The sequence below is a fragment of the Suillus paluster genome (genome assembly GCF_016628075.1).
Source record: "Suillus paluster strain FC165 chromosome Unknown EDB91scaffold_14, whole genome shotgun sequence".
Classification (NCBI taxonomy): domain Eukaryota; kingdom Fungi; phylum Basidiomycota; class Agaricomycetes; order Boletales; family Suillaceae; genus Suillus; species Suillus paluster.
The window spans coordinates 475,879-487,383 of record NW_024537574.1 but is presented as its reverse complement, the minus strand read 5'-3'; the positions used below and the strand labels follow the sequence as shown (position 1 = coordinate 487,383).

At 49.3% G+C, this 11,505-nt stretch overlaps 3 protein-coding genes across 3 annotated transcripts; 1 reads left to right on the top strand and 2 right to left on the bottom strand.

Moving 5' to 3' along the window:
- Positions 1 to 684: 684 nt before the first annotated feature.
- On the bottom strand, positions 685 to 1,032 carry EDB91DRAFT_1246349 (uncharacterized protein; the record flags this gene model as incomplete). Its single annotated transcript, XM_041322649.1, has 3 exons — positions 685 to 813; positions 870 to 977; positions 1,015 to 1,032. 3 exons carry the CDS (start codon positions 1,030 to 1,032, stop codon positions 685 to 687), a joined length of 255 nt encoding a protein of 84 aa, XP_041179430.1.
- A 3,359-nt stretch (positions 1,033 to 4,391) lies between these two features.
- Positions 4,392 to 7,467, top strand: EDB91DRAFT_1080379 (uncharacterized protein; the record flags this gene model as incomplete). The annotated part of the gene is made up of 7 exons (XM_041315222.1): positions 4,392 to 5,056; positions 5,095 to 5,240; positions 5,403 to 5,824; positions 5,876 to 6,043; positions 6,100 to 6,876; positions 7,266 to 7,355; positions 7,393 to 7,467. The coding sequence occupies 7 exons, from the start codon at positions 4,392 to 4,394 to the stop codon at positions 7,465 to 7,467; spliced, it is 2,343 nt and encodes a 780-aa protein (XP_041179429.1).
- Positions 7,468 to 9,068: 1,601 nt separating this feature from the next.
- Positions 9,069 to 11,149, bottom strand: EDB91DRAFT_1345753 (uncharacterized protein). Its single transcript, XM_041325856.1, has 11 exons — positions 11,033 to 11,149; positions 10,872 to 10,943; positions 10,748 to 10,822; positions 10,645 to 10,689; positions 10,526 to 10,579; positions 10,389 to 10,451; positions 10,142 to 10,321; positions 9,913 to 10,087; positions 9,633 to 9,860; positions 9,345 to 9,581; positions 9,069 to 9,289 (listed from the first exon to the last, which is right to left on the bottom strand). Exons 2-11 carry the CDS (start codon positions 10,875 to 10,877, stop codon positions 9,276 to 9,278), a joined length of 1,077 nt encoding a protein of 358 aa, XP_041179428.1. The 5' UTR covers positions 10,878 to 10,943; positions 11,033 to 11,149; the 3' UTR covers positions 9,069 to 9,275.
- Positions 11,150 to 11,505: the final 356 nt, after the last annotated feature.

The window sequence follows — 11,505 nt, the reverse complement described above, 5'->3', positions numbered from 1 at the left end:
TGCCCACATTCCAAAGCTCTCCTTTCTCCGGTAGGATATCTACAATCCCAAGAATACCGAGTTTGCTCCATGTCGACCCAAGTTGCATCAAAACACTTTATTGGACAATGAGTTCGGCTAGAAGAAAACATCATCTGGGGCTCTATATCCAGCATGAAGCCATTCTGAAAGCAATAAAATGCCACAAGGAGCAGCAAGAAGGCAAATATAGACCTGTGAAAGATGCGAGCGGAGATACCGGGTGAGTTTCTGTTAATCGCCATGCCTTAGCCGAATAGACAGGCTGGATGTGGAGGTAGCTGTTAACGTTAATTAACGCCTGTCAAAGAGTCTCGCACCGGTCTGTAAATCTGCCAATCTGTGGCCCCTAATGCTCCCACGTTGTTAGACGTACCATACTGCCGGTGTAGCGGGTCTAATTAGAGGCGTTTCAGTAGTTCTAGGTAGTTCCATGCTAGTATGAATGATCGAGGTTATTTCAGGCCCTTTACGAGCTTGCCTGGCAGTACCTCCCACGTATTACAGCTATGTGCAAAAAGGCAGCACGCGTGATTCGAATGAATAAGAAAATAAATGGCCCAGCCCCACCACAGGGCGTCGTCTTGTACCAAGTATGCTGTTCTGCAAGATCGTCACACGACTCGCGTAGGCCATGCTTGTGCGACGACTAACATTACTAGGAACTCAATCGCACGCTTTCCAGAATTGTTTGATGGAAAGCTGAAACATTCCCTCCTTCATCCAGATGATAGTACAGAACACTTCCTGGACGGGCGAGGGGCGGAGTAGCAGGCCGAGGAGCCCAAAGATAGACTACAGATTGCATTATGTTAGCAGAAACCGAAGGCACGGGTGCTAGCATCGCTTACATCGAGCAGTGCACCGCCCTGATTTCCACCAGTGCGCACAACAGCGACCTTCAGCGTGAGGCAAGGATGAATACCACTAATAGGTGGAAAGGACAGTTCTACGACAAGCTGATAGACATGCCTGAATGGAAAGCAGACTGCTCACCAAAAGGTTCGTCTCCATGATCGAAAAGCTCATTCCACAACTTTGCTGATCACTTCTTCATGACCGAGCATTCGACCGAGTTCAAAGGATGCCGGGCTCTCTAGTGATGATCTAGGTGAAGTATCTGTTGATTTGCAGCCGTTAATGAGTACTGGAATCGAATCTCGTGGGAGGCTTTACAACGTCTCAGTCTCGCCTCAAGCTAAATATTTGTTTGATGACAGGACTCGGACAACGCCTCCTCGAGTCGACATTGATGAATATGATAATGCCTGCGGGTACGCACCCTGAAGGGACTCTTTCCTCCAACGACTGTAAGTAGAGCACGAAACCTATGAAACGGATCCCAAGGTTGTATGGAGTGACCCACCTTCCAGTCTGATGCATCGACCTTCCAAGCTCCCGGGCATGATGGCGCGAGAGTGAGGTAAATCATAATGACAAGCAACACGAAGGAGCTGAGTAGTAGGATATGGGGACTGTGTGTAAAACGGTGAGAAGGTGAGGAGAAATGGGTGAGGTCTTGAAATTTGAGGGTATGCGGCAGCACGTGTAGTTCTTTGTGATCGGCACGATAGACGCTGGGCTTGCCAATTTCACTGAGTGCTGAGATCAAAAATATGATGCTCAACTTTCCATAATAGTCGTTTTCTGCTGACTTACACTGCCAGTGAGGGTCGACACTGCTAACCGATGATGGGGAAGGTTATGTAAATAGCGTAATGTCATTGAATAACGATTGCTGAAGATCTTGTATTTGTATGAGCGTTGACAATGAGAACGTCCATTTTACTACACTGTTTTCTACTATACAGTACTGAATGACAGTGAATGTGTAACACAAGTTCATTTACAACACGGCAAATACGACAGAGAGTAGCGGGTCATGAACAGGGCGATGGGTGCATCCCACTTCACCTCAGATGCACGTCGAGAGCACTAGAACGGCGGAGTGCTACGAGAGGGTAGGGTTAGAGGAAATGAGAGAGAAGATGTGATGACACGAGTACTGGTGCTCCATATATATGCTGATTGAGTTGAGAGACATGGATAGACATGGGGGGTTTTCGTCCATGCTACAAGAGAGTCCATCAATCATGATACAGTTTCTGTAGCGAAAGGGACTACACCACAATATCGTGTTTCAACGTAGACAGCTAGTGCATCTACCTCTCTGATCTTCGAATTAACTCGAAGGGACTCCCGATGCATTCATAGTCTAGCAGATTGACGACGCGGTTGAGGATGAATCTGCGATTGTTCAAAGTGAAAAAAAAAACAGTTCCATGCTATGTAAGAAAAGAAGATTGGTCTAACTGACGCGACTGATAATCTGACGGTATGACTTTGACGAATCAATATAGCCGGCTTTCTCCATTATTTTTTCCGATGACCTTGCAAGCAAGGTGATGATGGCGGCGGGGTGTGTGACGCGAAAGGGGTTGCGGGTACAACTCAAATTGCTTCGCTGGACCCTGCGCCAGTGCGAGTCCACGTCCCACAAATTCCTATAGCACGTTTTTACAGGTAGTTTCACGAAGGCAAAGAGACCAGTAAGTTATCCATCAACCGAGCAATTCGATATCACCTCTTAAATCACCATACAACGCAGCATACTCACCATATCATCAATGCATAGTTTTTTATCAAACACGAGCGTGCGCACGCTGGGATACTTGAGCCTCGCTGCGTTTCCAAGCCTGTATACCCAGCGTCAAGGACGACGACCGTCGAGTCACGGCGTTGTTGTGTAATTGGCACAGAATCCAGATCACCAGTCTTCGGGGAGAGCTCTGTCAGTGTCAATTTCGCGGTCCTATAAATGCAAAGAAAAAGAAAGGAAAAACATGCTCGGGGAAAAAGGCGAGTGCTTGAAGGCGCGTAACCCTTTCCTCTCCACTTCGAAAGAATGAATGAGATAAGCGACTCCAGCCCCTAGGCCTTCTCTAACTTTCGTCTCGAACTCGACGTATAAACGCAGGAGACGAGGTGGGGCATGGGTGCTGAAACTTAGCAACAAGGAGACCGTTTTCACGTAGGTACAGGTGAATCTTGATATTGGGGAATGCAGTCTCTGCTAGCCTAGCGCAAAAGACACTCGATGATGTCTTTTTACAAATATGCGGAGATCCCAAGTGAGCGCGAGGATCCGGTTGATAGATGTGGAGGATTACATTGATGTCGTTTTGAAGTGAATGCTGTGAACCATTCACTGGCTGTGTCGTAGACATGTATGGGAGCGTCTCTGCCTAGAGGATCGAGCGTCAAGAGGCTGTGTGCGGACATGATCAGCGGTGCTAGTAAGGGATGATAGGGTAAAGGGTACCGGTACGAGAAAGCTCTCAGAGTCGCACGCGAAGCATGGAGTCGGACCGACGTCCCATCTAGGATCGCGGTGTTTAGTGATTTGCCAGTAAGACGCGTGACTCATGAAAAAGGGTTGCGGGCATGCTTCGCCTGATACACGTGTTGAATGATGCCCCATCACCGCGGTCCGTGGAGAAACGGGGACTTCAACGTTTCATCGTCTGGATATGTTAATATCGGTGGAAGATGTATATGGGAAGTCGGATCCGGAATGCCTGTTGATGGTATGTTAGAACCAGCAGAAGAGAGGATTCGGATCTATGGACCTTGACGATGGTACTATTGTTCCGGGCTTCTCGGTGACGATATCCACAGCGCATCATGGACTGTTGGCGAAAAACACGCGTCAGTTGTTTCGTAAGTTAACCCCAGCGAGTCTGAGTCAATGGTTTTTGGTGTACAGACACGATACCGTAAGTTACTACTGATGTATCACTTATCACAAGAATACTGTATTCGTCATCTTGCCAGGCAAGTGCATAGATGACAAACTTGACTGCCCGGTTTTCTGTGCTGGATTCGACGCCTGAGTGCCGAGACCATGAGGGTCAAGTTTCGAAGGTGATAATGACAAGCACTCGGGCAGTGCGGCCACCTTTGAGATTTGATCCATCATCGGGCCGTGGTCACCACCGCTAACGAGAGTACTCAAGCGTAGAGGGTATTTGGCCAGTCAATTAGTTGAGACTTTTTGGTGTGTTTTAGTCAAAGTGACTAGCTAGCAAAACGCCGACAGAATGTCTCAACTGAGGACACGGCAGACGAACGGTCGTGTTCAAGCGCTAGATGTTGATATAACCTTTTGCTTATGTAATTTCGAAGCTTATAGTGCTTCTCGAATACAATGGCGCTGATTATCACATAAGACATGTAAAACCCTAGGAAGCTGCACTTCCTAATCACCCACCCCGTCCCCCTCCTCCACCGATACATCAAATCTTGTATGTAAAACACCCTTATCAATATAAAATCAGACTAACCCTCGACCATCCCATAGCCCGAGTGAACCAATGAGCGAACCACCAAGCCCTCCAACAGCAGGGCCAAGTCGTAGTCAAGACCCACAATTCCCCGAGCCACTCCCAGTGCCACCCCTCACACGTTCCCACTCCCACCACTCTACCGCCTCAAAGCGTTCCAAATCTCGCCACTCTACCGCCTCAAAGCCCATCTCCCGCTCAAGCTCCCACAACCCCACAAACCGCGAAGTCCTACAACTCCTCGCAGACGCAGAAATCGCTGTACGCGACCTCCGCGCAGACGTCTCTCTCTTGAATTCACAACTTTCGTTCGAGCAGGAACGCGCAGATAATGCAGAGTTTAAAGCAAAAGAAGCATGCATACGGTTCAAAAACGCGAATGATACTCGCTTGGTCTCGCAGGGTGAAGTCGTGCGTTTGACTGAAGAGCTGAGGTTATACAAAGACGCACTCGAACAAGCGCAGAAGGAGATCTTCCGCGCGCAGGGCGTGTTGAAGGACGTCGAGGGAAGGAGGAGGGAGGCAGAGGAGGAAGCTGCAAAGCTAAGAAGCAGATTCCGCAAGGTCATGGAAGGAGAAGATGATCGAAGTCGCTCGCGAGGAGGGAAGGAAGCAGGGCCTCCAGGAAGGATTAGAGATGGGGAAGGATATGGGCTACGTCCACGGGAGGAGCAAGGGCTTACGCACAAGGTCGAGTAACCGCCGATCGTGTCCTCGAACGTTACTTTTCTAGCGCGAGTGACGACGAAACTAGTAATTCAAAGGGAGACGTGCAGGACTCTGATCCCCGATACACTCGATCCACCACGCCCCGATTCAGACCAGAACCGGTATCACGCGCTTCATCTAGTGAAAACACTGGTGAATCCTCGCGTCCTCGTACGCCTACACGTCCCCGCCCCCAGCCACAACCACAATCACGACCACAACCACAATCACGACCACAACCACAAACACGACCACAAACACGTCCAGCACAGAACACATCTGCGCGTAGTACCATGTTCTCCCCTGCCCACGCGTTACATGACTTTCCTTCAGACAGCTGGATCCCAGAAGCTGATGCTTCTCTCATCATCCGCTTGCCACCTCCACACGAGCTCCAGCGCGGTCGTCGTACACCCTCCCCGATCCACTCGAGTCCGGGTTCTCCTTTGCATGCGCTACCGATACCACTCGATGATCCCGTTCTCATGGTACCAGAACCCCGAACCCCTGGCGTGCCCGTATACGCAGTACCTGCTTCAGATTCCCGCCACTCACGAGCGGTACGTCGTAGAGCTTCGGTCACAGAAAGCATCGGCTCTACGAGGACGTCAGAACTGGAACTTCTCAGTCCACCAGAGCACCCTGCTAATCGATCTGGTGGGCTGAGCGTCATTCCTGAGGTGATGAGTGTGCAGGAGCAGAGTACGCCTGGTAGCCGGAGCATGAGACCGAGCGTTGAAGATGATGTGGACGAGGTGTGTCTCGTTTGATCGGATAAATTCTTCGTCGTGTTGATTTTCGTGCAGGCAGGCTTCGTACACGTGTCTATGCCAGCAACGCGTTCATCTAGGGGTTCGGTTCGGAGGCAGGGGACACCCTCTACCGTATCAGCATCCAGATCACCAGCACGAGATTCAACGCGTCCCATCAGCACATCATCAAGCGGCACCGTCGGCATCACCATCCAACCGCCCGTGAGTACCCACATCTTCCCCGCCCTGGCATCAATATTGATAAACGTTTGCACCAGTCACGTCCTGCATCTAATATGTCGCAAGCCACAGCGTCTGGACAGCGTCCCTACTTCCTTAGCCCTGCTGATGCCGACCGGCCTTTGCCGTCGCGTCCGTATTCACCGGGAGGGACGCCGTCGATGGCCCCTTTACCACCTACGGGGAGTACGGTTCCTATTGGTTTACCCGGAGGTCAGCTTCCCCCTGGATTCGTACCCATCGGCCCTCCAACCCCAGCTTCAGCAACAGCTCCAATTCCGTCTCCAGTTCCCCGCGCACAGTACACACCAGCACCAAAACCCATCCCCGCCCCCTCGCAACACCAATTCACAGGAAGCGCCATCCCTATCCCCTGCAGTCCCAAACAAACGCACCAATCCCTCAACTACTCCAAATCTCAATCCCAATCCCACAACTCCAACTCCAACTCCAACCACGACTACGAGTACGATTACGACCACCACGACTATAACGACGCTAACCAAGGCCCAGCAGTAATCCCCCCACCCTCTCAAAAATTCGCCCCAGAATCAGATGAGAGCAGTAGTAGCGACACTGATACGCTTACGCGGAGAACGCCGCCGAGGAAGTATAGGGCTGCGGGGAGTGCTGCGAGTTTGTATACTGCTACTGGGACTCCGAGGTATAGTGCGGGTGGGGGGGTGCCTTTGAGTGGGAGTTTGGGGAGTGCTGGTGGGGGTGGGGGAGGAGGAGGGGGGAGGGGGTTAGGTATGGGGGTTGGGTATGGGAGGAGTGGGAGTGCTGGGGGGAGGGAGAGAGATGATGGGTCGTATGTGAGTGTTAATATTGGGGGTGGGGGTGGGTATGGGAGGGGGATGTATATGAGTGAACAGGGGAGTGTGAGGGGGTGAGGCCTTGATGTGTGGTGTGGTATGTGGGTTTGTGGTACGGTAGTTTGAGTTCGCATTGCATCACAGGTATCTAGGTGCTGGCACTTTAGTATGATGTTCCTTATGGATTGGGCTTGTAACTGGTTTATTTGCATCGTACGCGTCGTTTTGGGTATAAGTATCCAATCTCAAATTCTCAATTGAGAGGCAGTCATGATGTAAGTATGGCGAATTGGTGATAAGAGATGAAATCGTATTTGAATCTGATTAATAGCTGCATCACTTTATCACTTCATTTTGGTGTCAGGAGTTGTTGCTCGTACAAGACGTAGTCTTCTGAACGCCCGGGCCTGAAGCTTTTGGTGCAGAAATTTCCTAATTTTGGGAACACATACCTCGTTGAAATTTCAAACCGCGTCATAGTATGTCCACCATCAGTACTAGTATGGTCCTCGTCAGGTCATTCTTCCAGTTTCCCCTCTCAAGATCCCAAGCAGCATCGATGAGCAGAGCAGAGCAATGACACAATATTAATATCTCCAACGACCATAGATATCACGTCTGTGCTCACCGTGACTCCCATCGATGTCGACGAATTCTGCACGGGATCGTGGTTGAAACGTTGACATACGAGTGATTTATGTAATACGATAATTCGCATGAATCGTGATTGTCATGAATCACTCGCATATCTACTTCAAGTTCTTTCTCTCTCTCTTTTTTTTGTTTTTTTTTTTGCGCGTATGGTATATTCGCCTTTCCTAAGCCCCATGCAGGTTCCGAGTCCCAATATTCGAATTTTACAATGCCCATGGATGTCAATCGATCATTTCACCCGTTGATTCGTGCGTTTCGAATCGACGTGACAAACCGCTAGTTGGCATCAAAGCGACAGAGCGATGCGAGTGCGTCCGCAGCCGTCCAGTCGACGTCTTGGAGTATCCAGTGAGCGTTTTGGCGGATCATCTGATGAGATGTCTAACGCCTTTTTTGTAAGGATATTTAAGCTTCAGGGATTGCGGCGCGGCGATGACTCGGAGCAATATTAATGACAGCATCTTTATCGATAATAGATCTCACGGTCTCCTCTCCCATCGATGTTCCTCGCTGCTTGATGTAATCATTGCTGGTTGACACTTGTATAAAAGTCTCAAGCAGCAGCGATGAGCAGAGCAACGACATCATATCTCTATCGATAATATTTAGATATCACGTCCTTACTCCCATCGATGTCGACGGATTGCGCACGGGATCCGTAAGCTAATTCGACGATTCACGAGGTGCTGGATAACTGAATGATTCATGTAATATGATGATCTGGACGAATCGTGATTTTCCTGAATCACTCGCATATCCACATCAAGTTCACTTTTTTGCGCGTATGGCTGATCACACAGCATGTCTTTCCTAGAAAACAATTTCAAGCACCCCCAATATTAATGTTGTAAGCTCTGTCGTTTAATGATACGAAGGTCGCTGATGGCTCTAATTCAGATATTTCTCCAAGTACTTGGTAAGGCGAAAGTCTTCATTGCTTGTGCTCGCGATTGCTGCTCAAGCGCATGCTTCCTTCAGGACGCAGAACCCGAAAGGGCGTTTATGCAGAGCAGTTCAACCACGGACTCCGGTTATGAGTCTCAATGCGATGTTAGTTGAAGTCCTTGTCGTTTTGTTGAGTCAGCGTTGCAGAGTCGATTTTTCTGTTCATGATTCACGATCCATGATACTTACCCTCGTATCCTTGCTTGTTCATTTCATGCATCGTCATCCTTGCTTAGACTTGCAAGTGATTAATTTTTTATTTATTGCACGTAAAACATCTAGTCCTGTCCAATGATGCTAACCCCGCCGCAAAGTATCCTGATAAGAATGTACGACTCTAGGTTTGACTCTAACTTGACAGAGCGACTATAGTGCGAAGAAGATCTTACGCACGGATACAGCTCGTACTGGATTCTGCTATTACCGTAATTCTCCGTGATGCAACCGTCGTTGGTGAAAAGTTAACATCCTTCCCGAAACCACATGAATATCACGAACAAGCAAGAATTTCATGCTCTGCATGACGATACTGTCCAGGAAGTACGCAGAGATCTGACCTGTCGAAGTTGTTTGATATGCAGGCTGATGGAATTATTTAAAAGGCTTGCTCAGTCTGGTAAGTGATACTCAGTGAACTCGTGCGTAATGTGGACTTCATATGAATGTTTCATTGTATTATTTCCTACTATCAATAATGTACATCCTCGTTCAATGTTCTTCCCATAGACATACAGGTGCATATATATATTGTATACATGTTAATGGTGATATCAAGGATATCAGGGAGGCGCGTCTGCACTTCAACGTTGACCGTCTACAAGATCATGTCAGAAAAGACCAACGAGCGAAAAGTCTAAATAGGTACTCACAAGCCTTGGTCTCGAACTTGCCAATACCAACAATGATGTTTTGAGGCTCCTGGGGCTTGCCAGAGAGATAGTTCTCGATGATGCTCTTGGTGCCGTTTGCGTAACGAGCCTGAGCATCGAGAGTGGTACCAGAGTAGTGGGGTACCATGCCGTTACCGCCGCCAAGGACGTTCTTAGCCGTGCGCAAGACGTGGTCTTTGGGTGCGGGCTGGACGTTCCAAACGTCTCCGGCGTAACCTGTTGTCATGTTAACTCGATAAACAGATATCAGGTAGTGGGGTCGCGAACCGTTCAGGTGACCACTTGCAAGAGCAGCAGCTACGGCGTCCTTGTCACAGATGGCACCACGAGCGGTGTTGACGAGCCATGCACCCTTCTTGAAGTGCTTGAGAAGGTCAGCGTTAACGAGACCAATTGTACCCTCGTGCAAAGGGCAGTTGATAGTGACAACATCGCACTGCGAGACGAATTCCTTGAGGTCCTCGACGCGACGAGCATTGATGGCCTTGGCAGCAGCTGTAATTGCATCAGTCAAGCTGGAGATGCCCGAGTATAGAGTGGTACGAACCTTCAGGCAGGGGAGCGTAGTCATAGTAGATGAGCTCCTTACAGTCGAAGGGCATCAAACGCTGGAGGACGCGGTAACCAATACGACCAGCACCAATGGTGCCAACGACTTTGCCCTCGAGATCGAAGGCGTTGCGAGCAATATCAGAAACCATCCAGTCTCCACGCTCGATCATCTAAGGAGGGCGAGAAATCAGCAGAGGGAAGCGCGCGCCAGCGGATCGTCATACCTCGTGTGCTGGGACAAAGTTCCTGACAAGCAGGAGGATAGACATCACAACATGCTCAGCGACGGAGACGACATTGGAGCCTGAGACCTCCAGGACCTGAATACCACGTTTGACAGCGGCGTTGAGGTCAATGTGGTCAGAGCCAACACCAGCGGTGACACAGAGCTTAAGATTCTTGGCCTGTCAGGAGTATGAAGTATGAAACCGTTGAGCATCAATGACTTGATCTGGAAATATGATCAACAACCTTCTCGACCAATTCTGCAGTGAGGTACCCGGGGTGGAATGGAGTCGTGATCAAGATCTCAGCCTAAGATAGAAAATAAGTACCCGCGGATATATATGTGTATACAGTAGTAGGGCTGTAGTAGGATTTGAACATACATCAACGATATGCTTCTGGAAGTCGCTGTCAGGGCCCTCCTTAGAGTCGGACACCTACACAAATGCATGGATTAAGCAACTAAACAAGCATGGCAATCAAGAGGAACATCGACACATACGATGAACTCGTGGCCTTGAGACTCAAGCCACTTGCGAATACCGAGCTGTATAGAAAGTTAAAAGTAAGCATGTGTTGCAGACAACCTTCGAGACAAGACGAACCTGGTTCTCCACAGTACCGAGGAGACGGGGCTCGCTCGTAGCAGCCTCACCGCCCTTGTAAAGGATAGCGATAATCTAGAAGCGCGTCAGATCTTGTAATCGATGACAGGGGGTATATCATCACCTTCATGACTGGGTTTTTGTGGACTGAAGGAAGTTATGTAGATGATTGTGAAAGGGTGGGTGGAGAATGAGTCTTTTCGTTGTCGAAAGTCCAGGATATTTATTGGAGAATGCCCTGGGTGTAAGCGGTCCTGCATCTCAGCTGATAATGTGTGGGGCTACCGCTCTCTGTGCCCATCATAGCTTTCCGGTTTTTGCCTCAGGAAAGGGACGCAAGCGATGTCGCCCCGTCCATTTGACAGATTCCATCCATTCCGGATCACGTGCTACGCACCCGGTCTCATCCATCTATGCCAATTAGCGCGTAGATAGCCAAATATACAGACTAGGAGTCGGTGTTGCCGACTTATGACTTTGCGGAGCGGTTTTTTTATATCTCTGATTGTGATTGGGTTGTTTCACAAAAGCGAATTGTATTCATGAACGGATATATCTGACGGTGTTCCTCCCAGCCACGGCCCACGGGATTACTTGATCCAAACAGTGACTGAGGCAAATTTTGCTGTGGTATCTGCAATCCCTATGACGTCGTTTTCGACCTGCTCCGCGAGGTACATAAATTCTATTCTCGTCAACGGTCGTTCCGGAGGAAGGCGCTCGCACAGTTGTTGTACTGTATGCGCATCGCGGACGGG